General features: G+C 36.4%; 1 protein-coding gene across 2 annotated transcripts; it reads left to right on the top strand.

The window, feature by feature from the left end:
- The first annotated feature begins 1069 nt into the window (after window positions 1–1069).
- Window positions 1070–22003, top strand: scgn (secretagogin, EF-hand calcium binding protein). Of its 2 annotated transcripts, NM_001005776.1 has the most exon segments (11): window positions 1088–1231; window positions 1358–1428; window positions 2232–2324; window positions 9474–9563; window positions 9641–9697; window positions 12197–12274; window positions 15225–15280; window positions 16141–16186; window positions 19267–19326; window positions 19489–19557; window positions 21150–22003. In NM_001005776.1, coding segments are annotated over 11 exon segments (819 nt in total). In that variant the 5' UTR covers window positions 1088–1161; the 3' UTR covers window positions 21279–22003.
- The last annotated feature ends 1238 nt before the right edge of the window (window positions 22004–23241 follow it).

The following is a 23241-nucleotide window of genomic DNA, read 5'->3' as shown; positions in this document are numbered from 1 at the left end:
CCGTCATCGCTCAGTGGCGCCCCCGAAAGCCAAGTTAACTGAGCCTGAACTGGGTCAGAAAAGTTGGTGTATCACTACTGCAATGAAATTGATAAACCTATGCATGCTTTTTCTCGAAACTACCTGACTGGTAGAATTTTATTTCTTTATTTAAAAAATAAAACAAATGTATTTTAAATGTGGGTCAAGATGGGGCAATCTTACATCCTACAAATTATTAACATCTGGGCCATATACTACATTTTACATCTGGCCCAAGTATTCTGTACCGCCTTAAAGACGGTGCCACCAATGTTTGGCCTACATGCTGCATGCCAGTGCCAGATTTATGCCAAATCTGGGCCAGATTTCTTTGCTTACCTGGATTTATTTCCCCAATAAATTATAGGTTACCTTTTTTCATTTACAACCTTAATTTTAACTAATTTTTTTTGTAATAATATATGATATAATAAATAAAAATAAATATTTGTTCATATTTCTTCATTCTATAGAGCAAATGTTTCTGGTCCCTCAAAAAGTGTGCTTATGGTGACAATTTATGAAGCTTAATCAAACAAAAAATAGTGGCAAAAATGTCACTTATCTCATTATTGAATAGAGCATAAGTCAAATAACTGCAAAGAGGTGCACTTTTTGAGAAAAAAGACCCCTTTTACAGGCCTGATTTATTAAGAGCAAAATCGCGGTTGTCCTCTCTAGATAATCCGTCAGCAACTAGAGAGCGACGTAGCACAACGTTGTGTGTCAAAATATAGACTAAATACGGTATTTATAGATTTTGTACATGAATAACTTTGCCTTTTTTATCTTATTACTGGCGAGGAGTCTATACGTGTATCAGAAATGACTGTGTTATGCTTATAGGTTGTCCATTTCCTCTACTTTCTATACAGGCAAGTTTGCCGCTAGTTTTTGGTTACAGATATGAAGTAAACTGTAATAAGCTCAGTCAACAGTTTCATTTAGCATCATACTTGTTTTCATGTCAGGCTTTTCGCTTATGACTGATGTGTGAAAGAGGAGGAGTTTATTTTCCTCTGACACACACAAACACACACACACAGCTAGTCGGAGGAAAGTGGCCACATCTGCAGTTGCTCCCACCGAGCACAGATCACATTACTCTTTCTACATCACTCTGTTTTTTCTTTTTCCATCATGGACAGTGCTTTTGCCAACCTAGATGCTGCCGGGTTTCTACAGATCTGGCAGCACTTTGATGCTGATGGTAATTTTTTTAATATTTATGTACTTTTTTTTTAAGTGACATACTTATATGTTTTGTGTAGTGTAGTATTATCTCTATCTGTACCTCCATGTTTATAAACCTGCACTAATTCACACTTTTTTTCAGACAATGGCTACATTGAAGGGAAAGAGCTGGATGACTTTTTCCGTCACATGCTGAAGAAACTACAGCCAAAGGTATCAAACATAAACCACACAGGTTAATAAGAAATATAATCATTAACAGATCTAAATTCTACATTTAAAAATGAGTTCATAAGTATATATGTTTGTGTTTATTGACTATTAAATCTCTATGAACTAATCATTTGATGTAAATCAATCTGAATTTATTACTGTTTAGGGTCTGTCGTTTCTCTTAAATGCTCATTTTACAATCTTTGTGATTCTAAAATGATTTTTGCATGTATAACACAGTCATTGCATGTTATTTTAATGGTTAATAGCATTATTTTTTATGCAAATGTGATTACTGTAGTATGAAAAAGCTGAGTGCATGCACATGCACTTGTGACTGACATGATTTTATCTTAAGTTGACACAAATTGTTCAGGAAACTGTGGTTAGATGTGATCAAATGATACATTTTGCAGCTTTCTCTATGTTAGTGATTCTTAAACTCCTTTTACTTCAATCCACCACTATCATATTATTAAAATTGTAATAATAAGACATTCGTATGGTCCTCATGGGTTGTGTAAAACCTTTAACTAACTGTATTGTAACACTGTTTTTTTTACACAACTGTTGTTTTGAAAGCTGCATTAGTTAGTTCTGTTAATGGATAAGCATTATGTGAGCGGGCTTATGTAAATAGAGGCAGTGTCAGATGTTCAGTGTGTACCAGCATATCTTAAGGGCATCTCTATTGTTGGGCAGCGTTACCGTTGCACTTCGCTGAGTGACGATGAGGAGCTTAATGAGAGGTAAATGATGGAAATGTGGTCATGGTAACCAGTTTTTTTTTCTGCTCTTCTTAGGATAAGATAACAGATGAGAGAGTGCAGCAAATAAAGAAGAGTTTCATGTCTGCCTACGATGCCACATTCGACGGACGTCTGCAGATCGAGGAAGTAAAGCACATTTTTTAACCATTTCCTGCTTTCTTTCTGTTTAACCCCCATAGTGAAGTAAAACTAGCAACAAAAAGGATTACTAAAAACATAAAGTGTTTGCAAACACACACATACTTGTGTATGTGGTTTACGAGGACTCTCCATAGGCGTAAAGTATTTTACGTCACACTTTTTATATTTAAGTGGCTTTAACTTATATGTATTTACACTATTTAAAAAATAATGTGCTTCTTGTGTAAATGCATTGTACTTGTGTTTGATAAAATACCTGCATGTAATTACATCTGAAGTTAACTACATTTATAATATACTGTTGACCATCCCTTACACCTTAACCCACCCTTAAACCTTCTCATACCACCAAAGCAGTCCCTAAGCTTACCCATATAGTACCCCACTACAGTACAGTAGCACTAGATGGTTTCTGCATTACGTTATGAACACAGTAAGTACATTGTATTTATATTTTGATGTAAGTACACCGAATTTAAAGCCACCTAATATAAAGTGGAACAATATTTTATACCAACCCGCGGAGAAAACCTGTGGCAAATTTTGAATGACAAAAATATCCTGTTATGTACACTACCTGACAAATGTCTTGATTCCTATCCCAGTTTTATAAACAACAAATAATAACTTTACTTCTAGTTGATCATTTGGTATCAGAAGTGGCTTATATGAAAGGCTCACGCCTCTAGATTATGCTTATTTTACCAAAATAAAATATGATCATGCCTTGATTTTTAAGTTAGGTCTGACTTTGCTTAGACAAAAGTCTTGTCACTAACAGAAATAATAGCCAGTATAGAATATAATGTCATGATGCAGTGGAAAAAGAATGAATATTGTATATGACTCCCATGAGCTTGGAGGACTGCATCCATACGTCTCTGCAATGACTCAAATCACTTATTAATAAAGTCATCTGGAACGGCAAAGGAAGCGTTCTTGCAGGACTCCCAGAGCTCATCAAGATTCTTTGGATTCATCTTCAGTGCCTCCTCCTTCATCTTACCCCAGACATGCTCAATAATGTTTATGTCTGGTGATTGGGGTGGTCAATCCTGGAGCACCTTGACCTTCTTTGCTTTCAGGAGCTTTGATGTGGAGGCTGAAGTATGAGAAGGAGCGCTATCCTGCTGGAGAATTCACCCTCTCCTGTGGTTTGTAATATAATGGGCTGCACAAATGTCTTGATACCTCAGGCTGTTGATGTTGCCATCCACTCTGCAGATCTCTCACACGCCCATACTGAATGTAACCTCAAACTATGATTTGTCTTTCGCCATCTTGACTGATTTCTGTGAGAATCTTGGGTCCTTGCGGGTTCCAATAGGTCTTCTGCAGTATGTGTGATGATTGGGATGCAGCTCAACAGATGATTCGTCGGAAAAATCTACCTTCTGACACTTTTCCAAATGATCAACTAGAAGTCAAGTTATTAATTGTTGCTCTTTAAGCTTTAAGCTTAAACTTTAAGCTAACTTTTCTATCTGTGCCATACTCATTAGGCTGGTCACAATAATAAATTTTTGTTGTGCGATATATTGCCTTAGAAATTGTTGCAATAAGCGATAATATTGTTATTTGCCACTGATTATATAACAGCATTATTAAGATTATTTAGATTGTATAATTTGATGTTTAAAAGGTAAATGTCCTATTATATATACATTTAAATGTTCTATTAGGTAAATGTCCATTTATAAACGTTGACACCCGTGAGGAAGAATGTCAATGTCATTGTAAAATGGCTTTAAAGTTATTTGTCAATTTGTAAGCGCACACTCACTGGCCACTTTATTAGGTACACCTTACTTGTACCGGGATAGTCCCACTTTTGCCTTCAGAACTGCCTTGATTCTTTGTGGCATAGATTCAACAAGGTACTGGAAATATTCCTCAGAGATTTTGGGTTATATTTAAATGATAGCATTATGCAGTGGCTGCAGATTTGTCAGCTGCACACCCATGATGTGAATCTCTCATTTCACCACATCCCAAAGGTGCTCTATTGAATTGAGATCTGGTGACTGTGGAGGCCATTTAAGTACAGTGAACTTATTGTCATGTTCAAGAAACCAGTCTGAGATGATTTGTGCTTTATGCCATGGTCCGTTATCTTGCTGGAAGTAGCCTAGAAAAGAGAGGTACACTGTGGTCATAAAGGGTCAGCAACAATACTCAGATAGGCTGTGGCGTTGACACAATGCACAATTGGTCCTAATGGGCCCAAAGTGTGCCAAGAAAATATCCCCCACACCATTACACCACCACCACCAGCCTGAACCGCTGATGCAAGACAGAATGGATCCAAGCTTTCATATTGACACCAAATTCTGACCCTACCATCCGAATGTCGCAGCCAAAATCAAGACTCATCAGACCAGGCAACGTTTGTCCAATCTTCTACTGTCCAGCTTTGGTGAGTCTATGCAAATTGTAGTTTCAGTTTCCTGTTTTTAGCTGACAACAGTGGCACCCGGTGGGGTCTTCAGCTGTTGGCCACCCACCTCAAGGATTGATATGTTGTGCAACCAGCTTTTCTGGCACCAACAACCATACCACGTTCAAAGTCACTTAAATCACCTTTCTTTCCCATTCAGATGCTCGGTTAGAACTACAGCAGATTGTCTTGACCATGTCTACATGTCCTAAATGCATTGAGTTGCTGCCATGTGATTGGCTGATTAGAAATTTGCATTAACAAGCAGTTGGACAGGTGTACCTAATAAAGTGGCCGGTGAGTGTATATTGCTATGGCAAAAATTATGGAGGTATTTTCCCCTTTTCCCTGATAATTCAATATATTGTTCATTGTGACAGGCCTAATACTCATGTCATTATACATTTTTGTGTCCTCATAAACCACTTAAACCTGTACACACACACACACACTGACACAAAAACAACAACAGCTGAACGCTTTCCACTGCTGAAGCTTTTATCTTGACGCTTTATGGTTTCCTCCTGCTTCCAGCATGGTTGAATTAGTCAGGTGAGGTAGGGTGAAGCATTGTTTGCTTTGTCATGTTAATGGTTTGTTTTGCTTCGTTCACATTTGTTCAGTGGACTAAAAGGTTAGTCAGGGGAAGGTTGGAGCAATGAGTTGAATGTAAAGAGCTTTAACCGTAAGTGCCTCATTAATGTACAGTACAAAACCAGATGAAGTCAGATGTGTGGTTTCATGAGCATGTTATGGTTTTTGCAAACAACTGACTCTGTTTTCTGATTCTTCATGTCATTATGGGATGCTCAGTGCTTCAGCAGCTGAAAGATTCTTAAAGGGCTAGTTCACCTATAAATTTATGTTGTCATCATTCGCTTAAACTTATGATGTTAAAAATGTGCGTGACTTTTTCTTAAATGGATAGTTCACCTAAATCAGACGTCCTGGAGGGCCGTGTCCTGCATATTTTAGCTCCAGCTTCCTTCAACACACCTGTGTGGAAGTTTCTATTAGCTGCGGTCACACTGGGCTTTTCCTCCCATAGACTCCCATTCATACGCACACGAATGCGTCAGACCGGAAACGCTGGGTCATGCGTCAAGTTTCGCAGGTTGCTGCAGTGCAAAGTTCAAGCTTGGTGAACTCTGACCTGCGAAATCACATCACTTGACTGCGTGAGACCAGTTGAGGATCAAAACGCAGAAATTTAAAGCATGGAGCAATCGCTCGCTTTTTTAAATGTCTAATAATCTTGTTTAATCCCGCCCCTTTTCGCAGCACCGTACGACAGAATTTAGCACACACAAACTCTAGTATGACCATAGCTTTATACCTAAAAATAGCTTGATTAGCTGGTTCAGGTGTGTTTGATTAGTGTTGGAACTAAAATAGGCAGAACACCGGCCCTCCAGGACCGAGTTTGGGTACTCCTGACCTAAAGGGATAGTTCAGTCTTCATCCTTCACTTGTTCCAATCTTGTTCGAGTTTCAAACTTTTGTTCAGCGTAAAGATATTTTGAGGAATGTTGATAACTGGTGTCCTGACCTTTTATCCTACCTGTCAGATTATGCTACCAGCACTGTATTTGAATGGTTCTGACATGGGACAATAACCGTCAAGGTCAGGATTTTATAACCACCAAAGTTTTCTGTTATACCGTTCCTAAGCTATATGTAGGTACTCCATTTAGTTTTTTTTAGGTCAACAGTATCTTCAGCAGAACTTCTAAATCAAAAGCTACTGGTCCAAAATATTTTAAATGCTTCCTAAAATAAAATATGTTGTTTTCAAAGGGGGAAGTTTTTTTTTTTTTTACCTAGACATTTAAAAATAACTTGTTTTAGGGCAGTATTTACAATACTGTGATATTTTTTCATCTCAGGTTATCATACTTTCAGAATATTTTACTGGCCCAATCTTATACCCCTTATACCATATTGGGGTAGGTTATGGCGATATTACAGCCTCATTTCACACCATCCCACATCAAAATTGACTCTGGTAGAACAATCTGATGGTAGCATATTTTGTCATCAAAATGGGCCACCTACTTTATAAATGGGAGGTAGGAACACTGGTAGCCATTGACTTCCATAGTAGAAAAAAAGTGTGGTTTATTCAGAAACTAATGTCGAGAGGATCACGTGCTTATGGTCAACACGGCTGGCACCTCATTAGCTCCGTAATCTGCCCTATTAGATGATTAGGGAAGTATTGAAAATAACCAGAGTTTTTCACTCCAGTTATCTTCGTCTTGAAGCTTCCAGCCCTACTTTCCACCCTTTTTTCCGATAGGGTGACATGGCGGCCCAGTAACTAGCACTGTTGCCTCACAGCAAGAATGCTGCTGGTCCAACCTCCTATCGGGCCGGTTGGCGTTTCTGTGCAGAGTTTGCATCTTCTCTCTGTGTTCGCGTGGGTTTCCCCCGGGTTCCCTGGTTTCCTCCCACCCTCCAAAAACATACACCATAGCCAATCGACTAAACCAAATGATCACCTAAGACAACTTTAGTTTATACTTCTCACACGGCGATAAGCAGGGGAGTACCCGAGACCTACCAGAGCTCAAACTCCCCTCTCGCCCTTTCAATGGGAGGGAGCCCTGGGCTCTCTCCAGGAACAGCATGCCAATTACGCCTTAATGATTAAAGTTTGAACTCTTAAAAATACTATGGAGAGTCAATGGAAGTAGTGGAGTAAAGTACTCATACCAGAAAAATCTACAGTACAGTAATGAAGTATTTGTACTTCGTTACTTCCCATCTCTGGAAGTCAAAATATAACCTTACTCGTTATTCACAATTTATACACAATTCTTTATTTTTTTGTGTGCGACTCCAAAATTTGGTATTGCTTTACGTGATCACCCCTACTGTGTTTGATATAGGTAGCAACTGCAATCTGCAGGAAGGTGGCTCTCCAGGAACAGGATTGGCCACCCCTGATCTAGATGATCTACAATTGAAGTCACAACCCTCCTGTGATTTTTTTTTTTTCTTTTTTAAATATTTCCCAAACAAATGTCTTGTCTTCAATCCCAGTTGTAAGAGCAGCAAATAATAATTAGGCTTCTAGTTGATCATTTGGAAAAGTGGCAGAAGGGAGATTTTTCAGTTGAATCATCTGTTGAACTGCATCCCAATCATCACAAACACTGTAGAAGACAGAACAAGAGAAATGCATTTAGTCACAGTGGCGCAGTGTAGCACAATCGTCTTACAGCAAGAAGATCGCTGGTTCGAGCTTCGGCTGAGTCAGTTGACATTTCTGTGTGGAGTTTGTGGAGTCATGTTGCGCTGTGTCTGTTAGATCAGCTTATCACATTCGCAACACTGGAGTAGAGAGGATTATTACCTGCTCTTCACACATAAAGTAGGCCTACCTGAAATTTTAAATTAAAAAAGGGCTCAGTGTTATTTGGATAGATCCTTAACGCACCGATTTCGTCCCATTGTGCTGCTCAGTTTTGAAAGTGTCTGCAGATATTGGAGGGCTGCATGCTTTGTCTCAGTGATGCATCAAGTGCTTCATTCACGCACCGCCTGCGCAGACATGCTGCGTAAGATTATTCTCACAATGAGTTTCTGTTCTCTCATCCTTCCGACTGAGTTTATCCCTCAGAGGGGAATACTTTCAGTGCTGCGAATAGTTTGTAAAGCCTGGCTCATCGTGGTCAAAGTAGTTGATTAAATAATGAAAGTGAAACTGACGAGCGCAATATGGATTGTCATTAACAGAAAATTATTAAAACTGTGAATTTTCCCTGTCATTTTACTTATATTAATATTTTATTTAACTAGTTTGTGTTTTGATTAGTGTCAATAGTGGTAGCCTATTACAGATTTCAAAGAAAAATCTTAACATAAGCTAGACCACAACAGATCAATGTCTAAACGAATGCTTAAATAATGTAGCCTAGTTTACAGCTTCATGTTTAAAGTTAAATTGTGTCATCTGGCATATACAGTAGGCCTATAGGTCTTCTATTTTTACTAAAGAACATATATTATTTGAGTTTATCACAAGAAACTGTATTATGTTAAAAAAAAAACAGCACATTATCGGGATCGGATCTGAATCGGTCAATACTCAGAATTTTGGTATAGGGATCAGATCGGTTAAAAAAACAATGTATTAGTGCATCCCTAGTTAAGGAAAGAAATGGAGTCTATGGATTATTTTATATTGGATTTCTCTTGTACGTGTACAGATATTTTCTTTGCATTAGATTAAATATCACCCCATGTTTCCTCATCAATATCAGTATCTCTTCTCAATATCAATATCAATATAACTCTTCCTCTCATTTGGTTTAAATTCTCTGTATATCAGAGAAGAGATTGAACATACAGACCCATACAATCTACCCACAGACATCTTTCCTGATGATAAAATTAATAACCTCCCAATAGAAGAAATCTCAATTTTTATTACATCACTTCTATTTTAATCAACTTTAAATTGAACAGAAACCAGAGATAAATGTGTTCTATCATGGTTTTGATTGTTAAAATGACCAAAGATGCCGAGTTTCAGCTTTTGGGTCAGCAGAAATATTGATATCTGCCTTGCATTGAGGAAGCAATTAATTTTTATGAGTGGAGACAGTTGATTTCACTATTATAAACCATTTTATTAGCTGGCACTAAACAATAAACCAATATTGTTTTATGTGTGTGTGTGTTTGTGCTAGCTGGCCAATATGATCCTGCCGCAGGAAGAGAACTTCCTTCTGATCTTTCGCAGAGAGGCTCCATTAGATAACAGTGTGGAGTTCATGAAGGTAAACTTGCACATTACATAATCACATTCTTCACAAATCCTGTTTGAATATTAACGTTTTCACATTGCCCATGACAGATCTGGAGGAAATATGATGCTGACAGCAGTGGTTACATCTCAGCTGCGGAGCTCAAGGTGAACGTGCACACACGATACCTGGGAAGATGAAAACTACCAGTTACATTAATGTACAGTAATATAATCAACACACATGCAGTATATAAAATGGACAAAGTAAAGGAGAAAACCTTTTTAGGGAAGACCTATGTTGGCTCATCAAACCCAAAGACTTTTTTAAGATCTGAAAAGCTGAATTATAAAGTTTTTAATTTATGTATACTTTGTTAATATGGGACAATATTTGACTAAGATGCCACTATTTGAAAATCTAGAATCTGAGGGATTAAATAAAATCTAAATACTGATAAAATCACTGTTAAGGTCTTCACTTTTAGGGCCCTATCATACACCTGGCGCAATAAGGTGCAAGACGTGTACATATGGTGTGATTTGTTGTGATATTCATACCAGCGCAACCCTAGTTTTCATGTTTTGCGCCATGTTGTTTAAATAGTAAATCCATTTGCACCACTTTGTGGACTCCTAGGTGTGTTGGTCTATGAAGGAGGTGTGTTAAGGCACATTGTTGACGCATTGCTATCTGGAATAACTGAAATAGACCCCGCCATTGACCAGCTGCTCTAAAGTCCAGCGCTGAGCATGCTAGTTATGCGCCTATGCAGGTCCAAAACACGCACACATTGCTTAATACACACAGGATGTACAACAATACACAAATATCTTTATATATGAAAAAAAATTTAAAATGTTACAAAAAATATTATTTTCTACATAAATATAAAAATCACTGCCTCTATGCCTTCTTCATCTCGGGGTGCTTTTTTCAGTTTATTCATCACAATTTGTACCCTGTCGGGTTTTGGAGACGTATCGACATATGGGGCACAGAAATAGAACGTGTGTTTGGATTTAACTCAGTTTTTTGACCACACTTCATTATTTTTGTTCATTTATTGGTTTGCTGGAAATTAAAACTGAACTTAGAAATAGTTTTGAAACAAATCTTTGCGCTTACAAACAAAATTAAATATGTAGGCTAATGGAGGTCTTTAGGGGAGTGCGTACAGCACCGTTTCCTTATCCACCAAAGTAAAGGAGTGAAGTAAAGAGTAAAAGTAAAGTAAAGAGAAAGTAAAGAGGCCGAATGGAGGAGGCTCATTCTTTATCCTCGTGCTGCAGATGCTGTTTAACTGTTTTCTCGCTAGTGAAGCGTTTAGTTTATCCACTTACAAAGTTTGCCATGTAAATAGCAAATGCACCATGGTGCAACGCAACTGACTCTTAAAGGGAATGGGTAATTACACTCTGATTGGTTTAATGCACGTTATACTCAGAACACATGCATAACTTATTAAGAGAATAAGCACTACCCTGTTAGACCATGTGCTGGTGCGCAGAACTTACAGTATTTTTCCATCCTTAAAATAGCAAAAATGGATTCAAGCACACCCTTAATGCTTTTGCACCATGTGCTTTAGACTTTACACCTAGATCAGGAGTGTCCAAACTCGGTCCTGGAGGGCCGATGTCCTGCAGATTTTAGCTACAACTTGTTTCAACACACCTGCAAGGATGGATGTTTGTAGAAAGCCTAGTAAGAGCTTGATTGGCTAGCCAAGGTGTGTCTGATTGGGGTTGGGACTAAACATTGGGATTAAAAGCTGTTTAAGTCCTCGTGTATGAGATTTAAGGTTTGGGACTTTGCTGACGTCTGTTCTGAAAGTGAAAGCATCAGACTTGACTTCATTAGCTATGGTTTTTAATGACGCGCGACTCGCATTAACAGATAAAAATCCGATCTACCTGCTTACAATGCAGACACGAGATCACAGATCTGATTCATATCGGATAGATTTCCACATTTGAACATGGCCTGAATCTGATTTGAGTAAATCAAAATCCATGTGATTTGTTCTTGCTTACACGTACAGTGCCATATCCGATCTGCACCACATGGGAGAAAAAAAATCGGAATTGAGTCACTTGAACAGTGCAGTGTAAATGCAGCCAATGTGGCGCAAATAGATTTGCTATTTAAACAACGTGGCGGAAAACAGGAAAATTAGAGATGCGCTGGTCTGAAAATAGCAATACGTCAGGGCAAACGCAACTTGTGACTTATTGCGCCGGGTGTATGATAGAGCCCTTAGAGTTTGTTCAAACTAAATGCAAACTTTTCTGGGTAAAAACCCAAACCATCTTTGTGCAACAGTCTAAGTTTTGTGGTCCAGGGTCTCATTTAACATGATGATCAAATCAACAGGTTTAGCAGTTTAATAATCGTTTAATTTATTCGAGGACACTTTTTTCATGTCTTTGGACTTGTGGGAGAAACCGGAGCACCCAGATGAAACCCACGCAAACACTGTGAATACATCCAATGAGAACATGCAAACTCCACACAGAAATGCCAACTGACCCAGTCGAGGCTCGAACTAGCGACCTTCGCCACCGAATCGCCCCTCATAAACAAACAAATAAACAAATTATCTAACCTGTGCTTATTTTTTACCTTGGTCATAAGGCTAAAAATGATTTTCTGTTTCATGGCAGAATTTCTTAAAGGACCTGTTTCTGCAGCACAAAAAGAAGATTCCTCCTAATAAATTGGACGAGTACACGGATGCCATGGTAAAACTGCTGCTGTTAATTCCGCAGTATTTATTGATTTGTTGCATAAACCTGTGAGCTGTCCATTTCAAACTAATTTCGTCAAATTTAGTGCATGGTTGTGCAGTATGGTAAATTCTTTATGATTAAGACACTTTTACCATATTTTCTTTTTGGTTAAAATAATAGGATTTGTACATATAAAAAGTTGTATGATACTGTATTTTTTTTTGTTGGTTGCATCTTGCTCCAACGTCCTTATTTACAGTCTTGCTTTGTATACTATCAATATAAAAAAAACAATAATAACTTAAAGATACAGTAAGTTTGACACCCAGTGGTTGAACTAAGTATTGCACTACTGGTTCAAAACACATGTAAGTTCAGGTTACCAGATTGATTACACCAACAGGAGTGTGCCTAACTATCGAGCCTAAAGGCTGATTTAAGTCATGTTTTAAATAAAAGTTTTCTAAAATGCAGTTCAACAACAGGATAAACTGACAATGACCACCTCAGGAACACTTCATGTGCTTTATTGAATGTAATAATGTGAGTTTGAATGCCATTTTAAATGACATTTATTGCCATTCTACTGAAAGCAGCAGCAGATAGTTCACCTCAAATCTTGAAAATAAAATAAACCGCTTGAAATTAAACTTAAGAGCTGTGACTCAGTGCAAGCCAACACATATCAGTGATTCTGCATGTACATTTAATAATGTCAAAGAGGTATTAAAAAGTATTAATTAGTGCTTCTGAATGGCTGTATTTAAATTTATGTTGTGTTTCGTCTAGTGCAAACGGGCATTGGGCAGGTAAAATAGACCAAAACAAGGACAGATGTTCAGTTCACGTTCACGTAACGCACATGTTCAAAGCAGAATATCTTACTTCAGCATTGTTTTTGCAGATAAACAAGAATGTTCACTTAGCATCTTTCCTAAATATCTGCAAACATATTATGGTATTTTTATGCTTTAGAAGAGTCAAAAAATTGCATACAGCACCTTTCTGGAGAAATATGCCCATTAAATATACCCAAGACAAATAATACCTCAGGCTTAACTGCTAGATATAGATTATAGCGCCAGTGGTAGATTTCAGAAGAACTGGCCGAGGTAAGGATGTTTTCAATAGGTTCATGAGTGCTGAGCAGCCACTGTCATCTACGGTGGCCAGGAAATGCAAAACAACATTACAAGGTGTGAAACACTTTTACAAAGCTCAAGACAATTTATTATTATTATTTTTTTAAGATCTTTTATTTTTGGCCTTCTTTTTGCCTTTACTGAATAGGACAGTATTTAGACAGGAAGCGAAGTTGGAGAGAGAGAGAGGGGGGTAGGGTAGGGAAATGTCCTCGAGTCGGGATTCGAACACGGGACGCCCTAACGTGCTACTGCACCATATCTTGATGCGCTAACCACTAGGCTTTTGCGCTGACAGCTCGAGACAAATTTACATTTTTACCTATCATAAGACACAATTACATAAGAAAAACTATTTTACCAAGGACGAAACAAATTTACATTTTAGAAAACAGTTAACAAGGCGCAAAACACTTTTACAAGTCCCGAAATAAATTTGCAATGACTGACTCCTTACAAAAAAGGGAATGTACCACATACCGGAAGTGACGTGGAATGTACCACTCACCGGATGTGACGTAGAATGTACCACTCTCTGGAAAATATCAGCTCATGTGTGACTTTGTAGACACAGGTTACCACGAGTCTACGAATGTACCTGAGCTCAATTTAGAGCTTCACGGCAAAGGCTGTGAATACTGATGTAAAGGTCTGCATTACCACGGCTGTAACGCAGGAGCCACGGGACACGACGAGATTTCTTGCAGCGTGGGAAAAATTTTTACGAATAAAGCACAGGAGCGGTCGGTAACTGGTGTATTTTTGGAAGAGAGCGGGCAGTCTAACAATATCGCTCCCGACTCCTGAGCGAGCGAGCACGCGTATGTATGTGTGTGAATGAGACAGCGTGATGCTGCGTTTAGCTTCTTTGTAGCTGTCTGTGTGTGTGTGTGTGTGTGTGTGTACACAAATGAGAGAAGAGAGAGTGGTGTGTGTGTGTGTGTGTGTGTGTGTGTGTGTGTGTGTGTGTGTGTGTGTGTGTGTGTGTGTGTGAATGAGAGAGCCTGATGTTGCTTTTTGTGTGTGTCACTTGCATGGGATGCTTGGTGCTGTGTGTGCGTGTTTATACAGACAGCTTGTTATAGGCTGTCTGGGCTCTGTATAGCTGTGTGGTTTTCGGTTTTGTTCCAAAATTTCAAAAAATCTGTTTTCACATTGTCATCATGGGGTATTGTGTGGAGAATTTTGAGGAAATAAATGAATTTAATCCAGTTTGGAATAAGGCTGTAACATAAAAAAAGTGGAAAAAGTGAAGCGCTATCAATACTTTCCGGATGCACTGTATATAAAATATATTGACCTTCAGTCAAATTTCTGTCTATTTTATGTCAATTAACAAAGGTAATATCCTCACAAATGACTCCGTGTCTGAAATAAAACTAAGTATAAGACAGAATTAAAAATAAACACAGTATGTTGTCCTAATTAGCTTTTCCACACATATGCTGGCCTTGATTATCATAACACAGCAGGTGTTGTGAATGAATGCTCCTTCTGAACATTTGTATGGTCTTCATTAACACCTGCTTGCATCTGCTGATGGTTCCCATCTCTATTTTGATGCCATTAAACAGAGCAAGATCAATTAAATTTTAGGTGTCATTTAAACAATGGATGCGACTCCTCACCAAATCCATTCTTGAAATTTTGCAATTAGCGTTTCTAAAATGTTTCCAGACTACCAATGGTGGTGTATGTCATTTTTAACTGACTTGAAAAAACACAACCCATGCTGTTGTATGAGTTCATTTGGGCATGTTGATTTTCTTTTTTTTTTCTTTTTTAAGATTTCTAAATGACCTTTGTTTTGTGCTTTGCAGATGAAGATTTTTGACAAAAACAAGGATGGCAGATTGGATCTTAATGACTTAGCGAGGTGATGTGTGTTTTATAATCACACGTTTATTCTGTCAATGAGGGAGGAGTTATATGAGAGAAACGTACACATTTACCTCATTGTGTTTTAGTTAATGTATTTATTATAGGACATTTAGACTTTTCATTTATCACCTTGCTCACAGTGCATTATTGGTATTCCCACACATTCATTTTCTTTTCTGCTTAGTCCCCTTTATTAATCTGGGGTCGTCACAGCGGAATGAACCGCTAACTTATACAGCATATGTTTTACACAGCGGATGCTCTTCCAGCTGCAACTATTCCCACACAATACACACTAATTCACACACATACACTCACACTACGGCCCATTTAATTTATTAAAATAATATGGAGACACAAAATGCAATTCTGGAATCACCCAGATATTTATCCCAAAATGTGTTCAGGGCTTAAGTCGCCCAACTTCGCACATCTCAAATAGCTGGTTTGATGAATTATAGGGTATATGCCGAGCTAGTGTTGTTCCCATACTGATAAACTTCCGGTGACCTGTTATTGTGAGGTTTTTTTTTCCATTTTACACGATTCCTTTTACAGTGTCGATGTTTATATCGGACTTTATATCGATATAACATCTTTATTATAACCTTTATTATTACCTTTAAAGTAATCTATATAACAACTTTACATCCCACTTTATATCGGATATCACTCAGCCAGCAGAGATGGCTGATTTTTTAAAAAGAAAACAGACCTTAAACGTGCAGATTTTGCAATGGCATTCAGTTCAACGGAAGCGCTTAACCCAGGTTAATGGCAAATTAAAAGTACTATTAGCATGCTTCGGCATATACCCCACTGACTGATTACAATTTAACTGTATCTCTTCCCCAGAATTCTGGCTCTACAAGAGAACTTCCTGTTGCAGTTCAAAATGGATGTTAGTACTCATTTTGTTTTAAATCCCTGTTTGTTACGCTCAAAAGTAATAACTTGCTATAAACCAGTGAATGATGCTAAAACTTTATTTTACAGTTCTGTTTCACATTTATATATTACAGTTTGTGCTTATGGCCATTACATAAAATTACTAAATATTGTGAACACTGTACAAAATGCTGGGTTTCACACAATTCCTTCATGTTGTCCCAACACAAATCAATTAAGTTGACTTAATTGTTTTTACAAATTTAAGTGGATTGAGCATAACATAATTAAATTGTCCCGTCCCCAAAATTTTTTTTTAAAATGGCTTATTTTTAATAAGTAGTTTCGAAAAAGCATCAATAAAAATTTTTTTTGAGTCTACTATCTCTTAAAGTGACATATATATATATATATATATATATATATATATATATATATATATATATATATATATATATATATACATATATATATATTTATATATATATATATATATATACATATATATATATTTATATATATATATATATATATATATATATATATATATATATATATATATATATATATATATATATATATATATAATACGCCATATACTCACACTCAAGAGGTTTTAAATCTTTAAAGGTTTTGCTTTTCTGTTGAACACAACCTTTTTGAAACTAGTAGCCACTTACACCCTCAATAGGTTTTTTACTTGGTCAAAGTACTTAATTAAAAGAAGCTGAAGCAACACAATTCCTGAGATTTCATTGGAACAACTTAATTTTTTTATGTTCAATCAATAAATATGTTCAGTGTAAGGTTAACTAAGGGTGCTTTCACACCTGTGAATCGATTCATTTGTTCCGAAACAGGGATTAAAACTATTACATTGTTGCTCTTTGTTCTTGGTGCGGTTCGCTTTCACTCGGCAAAGTTTCTAAACGGACCAAAATAGCTAAAACAAAATACGTGTGAGTAAACTCTCCTCGCATTGGTCAGAGTTTCATGGTTTATTCCCGCTCAGCTGTTGGGGGGTGGTGGTTTGGTGGTGTTTGACAGGGTACGCGCATTGTGTCTGAAAGTGCGAGGACAGATGCGGCGTGGAGGGGTGAGCAGGGTGTGCAATGTATTTGAGGACCGGGAGCGAGATGCGCGATTACCGGGAAATTATCTCTCATTTGTGGGCAACCGAGAGTCTCTGTGCATTTGCGGGAGAATCCCGAATCTTTCGGGAGACATAGGATGTCTGGAATGACCTCCCGCTCTACTCGTAATTCTCTCTTCATATAGCCGTATGCCTATTACATATCCATAAAATACTGTGATATGGCCGGGCTCGGATCATATCGCTTTCTCACTACAATCGATCCGCTCCAGAGTTCGTTTCAATCGAGTGGAGACCACCTCAGAGATTGCTGGATTCACATATGCCAAACGAACCGTGCTAACTGGGCAAACAAGACAGGTTCCAAAACACAAATCTAGGTGTGAAAGCACCCTTACTCAATTTGTGTTCAGACAGCATGAATGAATTGTGTGTAATCCTGCATTTTTCGAGTGTATTTGGGATTAATTAAAACATGTTGTTTGTGTTCAACTCAGATAGGCTTAAAACAATTGCAGGTGTGAATAAATTCTGAATTTTTTTTTTACTCTTCTTTTAACCCCTTTAGCTACCTATTATAACCCAGTACTTTCTTATACTGGGGTGCTTTCACACCTGTAGTACGTTTCCTTTGGTCCGGACCAAGATTAAAAGGTATACATTGCAGTGTTAGGAAAGTTGCTTTAGAAAGTAATGCATTACAATATTGAGTTACTCCTCAAAAAAGTAACTAGTTGCATTACTTAGGAGGCCAATTCTAAGGGCCCACATATTTTGGGGGACATTATCAAGGGCCCACGACACAAACCCGACCAACCAACACCCCCTCCCCCTCTTCACTTTCGACCGGCAACCGATACCCCTCCCCCGGTCTTCACTTTTGCCAACCCTCGCTCTTCGTTTTTCGTCCGTGACAACCCCCAACCCCTTTCACCGTGCTATTTAGTGGGATACTTCAAAATCCGTAGTAGTATCTACTACAGATTTAGTAGTAGATACTACTACTACTACTAGACTACTAGTAGTAGTAGTATCTACGACCCTAAACACACCCTCTCCCCCTTGCTATTTACTTGTCAGAGGGCTCATGGTAGCCAGCGGCGTCCGTGATCAAAGCTGACTACTGCAGCTGGTTAAAAAAATGTGAAGTACTTTTTGCATTTTGTGTCAATTCGAGGTCTGTTCACATTCTCACCCCAAACTAACCACTCGAGGGTTTGTTTAAGGGCCTACTCACACTATGCTATCCAAACCTTGCCCAGGCCTGTTTCCTGGATTGTTTGAGAAGTGTGAGTGCGCTGAATCGGGCGCTGAACGCGGTTCACTTGGGCTTTGGCGCGGTACTAAAACTGAAAGCGACTCATGACTTTAAGGGACTGTTTCATATGCGTTTATTAATGGTTCTTAATCAATCAGTCATAGATTATTAAAGACGCAAACCTCTCACTGCACGAAAGCTCCGCACCTTCAGCAAACCTCCTAATATCTGCAGCATGATGACTTTATTATTGATTTTGAGTGTCAAAAGTGGCTGAGCTATTTGGCAAAATATTTGACTGCGTGTCACTGCATATCAAACGACTTAAACAACGATACAACTGAAGAAATCTCATTCTCCACTGTGCCGAGCAAGCTGCACTTCTTACTGAACAGCGCAAAATCAACGACGTAAGCGTGCCCAGACCCGAATGTAATGTGAGTGCGGGCTGTCGGGGGAGACGGAAGGGGGGACAAGCGTACTTTGGCCCGGTTCAAGGCAACTGTATATAGTGAGAGTACGCCCTTAAATTGTAACAAGAGCACCACTTCTAGCACGTCTTGGTATACTAGTTTGGTGTGCAAACCAATCGCACCACAAAGGCAAATGAACTCTGGCATGTTTTTACAGAACTAAATAAGGCAGGTGTGAAAGCACCCTAAGCATACACACCACAAAATAAAGTGACACCTCTTTAAAAAAAATAATAAATCAAGTGACTCTGTTTCCTGTCCTCCTCAAGGCCAGCAGTCAAGTGGAAAGAAAAAGAGACTTCGAGAAGATCTTTGCACACTACGATGTTGTAAGAGCTAAGAGTAATTTTAACCTTCATTTCACTGTACATCACTCTGTGTGGATGCATTACCTCATTAACAGTGTGTCTTTTTTGTTGTTGGCCAAGTTACCTGATGCATTAGATATTGAACATGATGCTCCATCCATTAATGTCCGTCTCTCATTCTAGAGTAGGACTGGAGCACTTGAAGGACCAGAGGTGGACGGCTTTGTCAAAGACATGATGGAACTAGTCAGGGTAAGTGCGTTGTACAAAACTCCCTATAGAGAGGCAAAATCAATCACATTATGCTGTCATCAACTTTTTAACAAACGTCATTCAACCTAATTTTCTGCGACTGTTTAGGATTTCAGATTTATTTGTCTATAGAGCACATGACTAGAATTAACAAACAGCAGTAATACTATTTGCTCCACACAAAAACGTTTGTTTATACTGAAATTGGCTTTGAACAAGTTTTAACAGAAATTGGCTTTGAACAAGTGACGGGTGTGTAAATAACCACATTTAAAACATTTTTGGGTGAACTATGCCTTTAAAATCTTAAACGTTATATAACAGAAAGTGACTGTAAAATAATCAATGTTAAATAACAGAAATTTACTGTAAAATAAAAGATGTTAAATAACAGAAATTTACTGTAAAAAAGGGTCATGAAATTACAAAAAAATACTGTAAAAAACGGCTGTTAAATAACAGAAAATTACTGTAAAATAATGGCTGTTAAATAACAGAAATTTACAGCAAAATAACGGATGTTAAATAACAGACATTTACTGTAAAATAGCAACCGTTAAATAACAAACTTACTGGAAAATAAGGGTCGTTAAATTACAAAAAAATTGCTTTAAAAAACGGCTGTTAAAAAACAGAAATTTACTGTAAAATAATGGATGTTAAATAACTGAAATTTACTGTAAAATAGCAACTGTTAAATAACAGAAATTTACTGTAAAATAACGGATGTTAAATAACAGAAATTTACTGTAAAATAGCAACCGTTAAATAACAAATTTACTGGAAAATAAGGGTCGTTTAATTACAAAAAATTACTGTAAAATAACGAATGTTAAATAACAGAAATTACTGTGAAATAACGAATGTTAAATAACAGAAATTACTGTAAAATAACGAATGTTAAATAACAGAAATTTACTGTAAAATAATGAACGTTAAATAACAGAAATTACTGTAAAATAATGAATGTTAAATAAAAGAAATTACTGTAAAATAATGAATGTTAAATAACAGAAATACTCTAAAATAATGAATGTTAAATAACAGAAATTTACTGTAATATAACGAATGTTAAATAACAGAAATTTACTGTAAAATAACGAATGTTAAATAACAGAAATTTTCGGTAAAATAACTGCTGAAATAACAGAAATTTACTGTAAAAAACGAATGTTAAATAACAGAAATTTACTGTAAAATAACGGACGTTAAATAACAAAAATTTACTGTAAAATAGAGGACGTTAACTTACAGAAATTTTCTGCAAAATTACTGTAGAATTACAGTAAAAAAAATTATTTAACGTCCATTATTTTATTTATTTATTTATTTTTTGGCACCCCAGCTGTTGGAAAAAACGTAAAATAACAGATTTTTTAAGCAGTGTGATTGAAAAAGTATAATTTTAGTCATGCCAAAAAATATAACAAAAAATAACTTTATTCATTCATTTTTTTTTCCTTCGGCTATTTCAGAGGTTGCCACAGCGGAATGAACCACCAACTGTTCTAACCCATGTCAACAAAATACACTAGTAAAAGTTACACTCTTTGCATTTCTCCCCATGTTTTAACACTTTGTTTTGTCCTCAGCCCTCTATCAGTGGAGGGGATCTGGATAAGTTCCGTGAATGTCTGCTGACTCACTGTGACATGAATAAAGACGGGAAGATTCAGAAGAGCGAGCTGGCCCTGTGTTTGGGACTGAAACATAAGCCGTAGTCCTCACATATACACTCAAGTTCTCCATTTTAGATTACTAGATTTAGAAATCTGTGTTGTGTGTATTGCTCATCTCTCAGTTTGCAAAATATATTATTGTTAATTTAATTTAAGTATATTTAATGCATTCAAAACTGTCAACTTTTGCAAGAATAAGATATGTACAGTTGAAGTCTAAATTATTAGCCCCTCTGTATATTTTTCACCCAAGTTCTGTTTAACAGAGATTTTTTCAACACATTTCTAAACATAATAGTTTTATTTACTTATTTCTTTGCCATGATGACAGTACATACTATTTTACTAGATATTTTTCAGGATACTAGTATTCAGCTTAAAGTGTCATTTAAAGGCTCAACTAGGATAATTAGGCAAGTTAGGATAATTAGGCAAGTCGGTAACGATGGTTTGTTCTGTAGACTATCGAAAAAAAATATTACTTAAGGGGCTAATAATAATATTGACCTTAAAAATGTTTTTTTTATTTATTTTTTTTTATTAAAACTGCTTTTATTTTAGCCGAAATAAAACAAATAAGACAAAGAAGAAAGAAAAAAATATTATCAGACATACTGTGAAAACTTCCTTGCTCTGATAAACAGCATTTGGGATTTTTTTTTTTTAATCAAAGGAGAGCTAATAATTTTGACCTCAACTGTATGTGTTAAAAATGTGAAGACTAATACAGTAGTGGTTTCTTGAATAAACGCTACATGTGTGAACTGTAAGCAAAAAAACTGGCTCATTTTTTTATTTCAGTGTGAAATATACATTTTTTTTTTTTTTTTTTTTGTACACTGTAGAAAAAAAATCTGTTATTTTACTTTTTTTTCTGGCAGCTGGGGTGCTGGAAAATCACCTTAAAATAATGGCAGTAAATAACATAAATTTGCTGTAAAATAATGACTGTTAAATAACTGAAATTTACTGTAAAATAATGGCCGTTAAATAACAGTAAAATAGCGAACATTAAATAACAGGAATTTATTGTAAAATAACAGATGTCAAATAACAGAAATTTACAGTAAAATAGCAGACGTTAAATAACAGATAATTACTGTAATATAACGGCCATTAAATAACATAAATTTACAGTAAAATAACACCGGCTACATAACAGAAATTTACTGTAAAATGATGGCTGTTAAATAACAGAAATTTACAGTAAAATAACGAACCTTAAATAACAGGAATTTACTGTAAAATAACAGCTGTTGAATAACAGAAATTTATTGTATAATAGTGGACATTAAATAACAGAAATTAACTCTAAAATCATGAACGTTAAATAACAGAAATTTACAGTAAAATATTAGACTTCAAATAACAGAACTTTACTGTAAAATAACGTAACGGCCATTAAATTACAAAAAATTACTGTAAAATAACAACCGTTAAATAACAGAAATATACAGTGAAATAACAAACGTTAAATAACAGAAATTTACAGGAAAATAACGGATGTTAAATAACAGAAATTTACTGTAAAATAACGACCGTTAAATAACAGAAATTTACTGTAAAATAACAACCGTTAAATAACAGAAATTTACTGTAAAATAACGACCGTTAAATAACAGAAATTTACTGTAAAATAACAACCGTTAAATAACAGAAATTTACTGTAAAATAACGACCGTTAAATAACAGAAATTTACTGGAAAATAATAAATCTTAAATAACAGAAATTTACTGTAAAATAACGGCTGTTAAATTACAAAAAAATACTGTAAAACAAGCTGTTAAATGACAGAACTTTACTGTAAAATAGCGGTTGTTAAATTACAAAACAATTACTGTAAAAAAGCTGTTAAATAGCAGAAATTTACTGTAAAACAGAGGACGTTACATTACAGAAATTTACAGAAAAAAAACGTTAAATAACTGATTTTTTTAACAGTGTTATTAAAAAAGTATGATTTTAGTCATGGCAAAAAATTTAATAAAAAATAACTTAATTTAT

This window comes from Danio rerio, chromosome 16, assembly GCF_049306965.1.
Source record: "Danio rerio strain Tuebingen ecotype United States chromosome 16, GRCz12tu, whole genome shotgun sequence".
Lineage (NCBI taxonomy): Eukaryota > Metazoa > Chordata > Actinopteri > Cypriniformes > Danionidae > Danio > Danio rerio.
The sequence above is the reverse complement of the archived record's forward strand: the minus strand, read 5'-3'. Positions and strand labels throughout refer to the sequence as shown.

What these genes read in the sequence shown, in the direction of transcription:
- scgn (XM_073925278.1), top strand. Translation starts at nt 1,162, where the DNA reads ATGGACAGTGCTTTTGCCAACCTAGATGCTGCCGGGTTTCTACAGATC. An exon ending in GCAGCACTTTGATGCTGATG is followed by an intron (nt 1,232 to 1,357) that starts GTAATTTTTTTA and finishes ACTTTTTTTCAG; the next exon opens with ACAATGGCTACATTGAAGGG. An exon ending in ACAGTGTGGAGTTCATGAAG is followed by an intron (nt 9,564 to 9,640) that starts GTAAACTTGCAC and finishes TGCCCATGACAG; the next exon opens with ATCTGGAGGAAATATGATGC.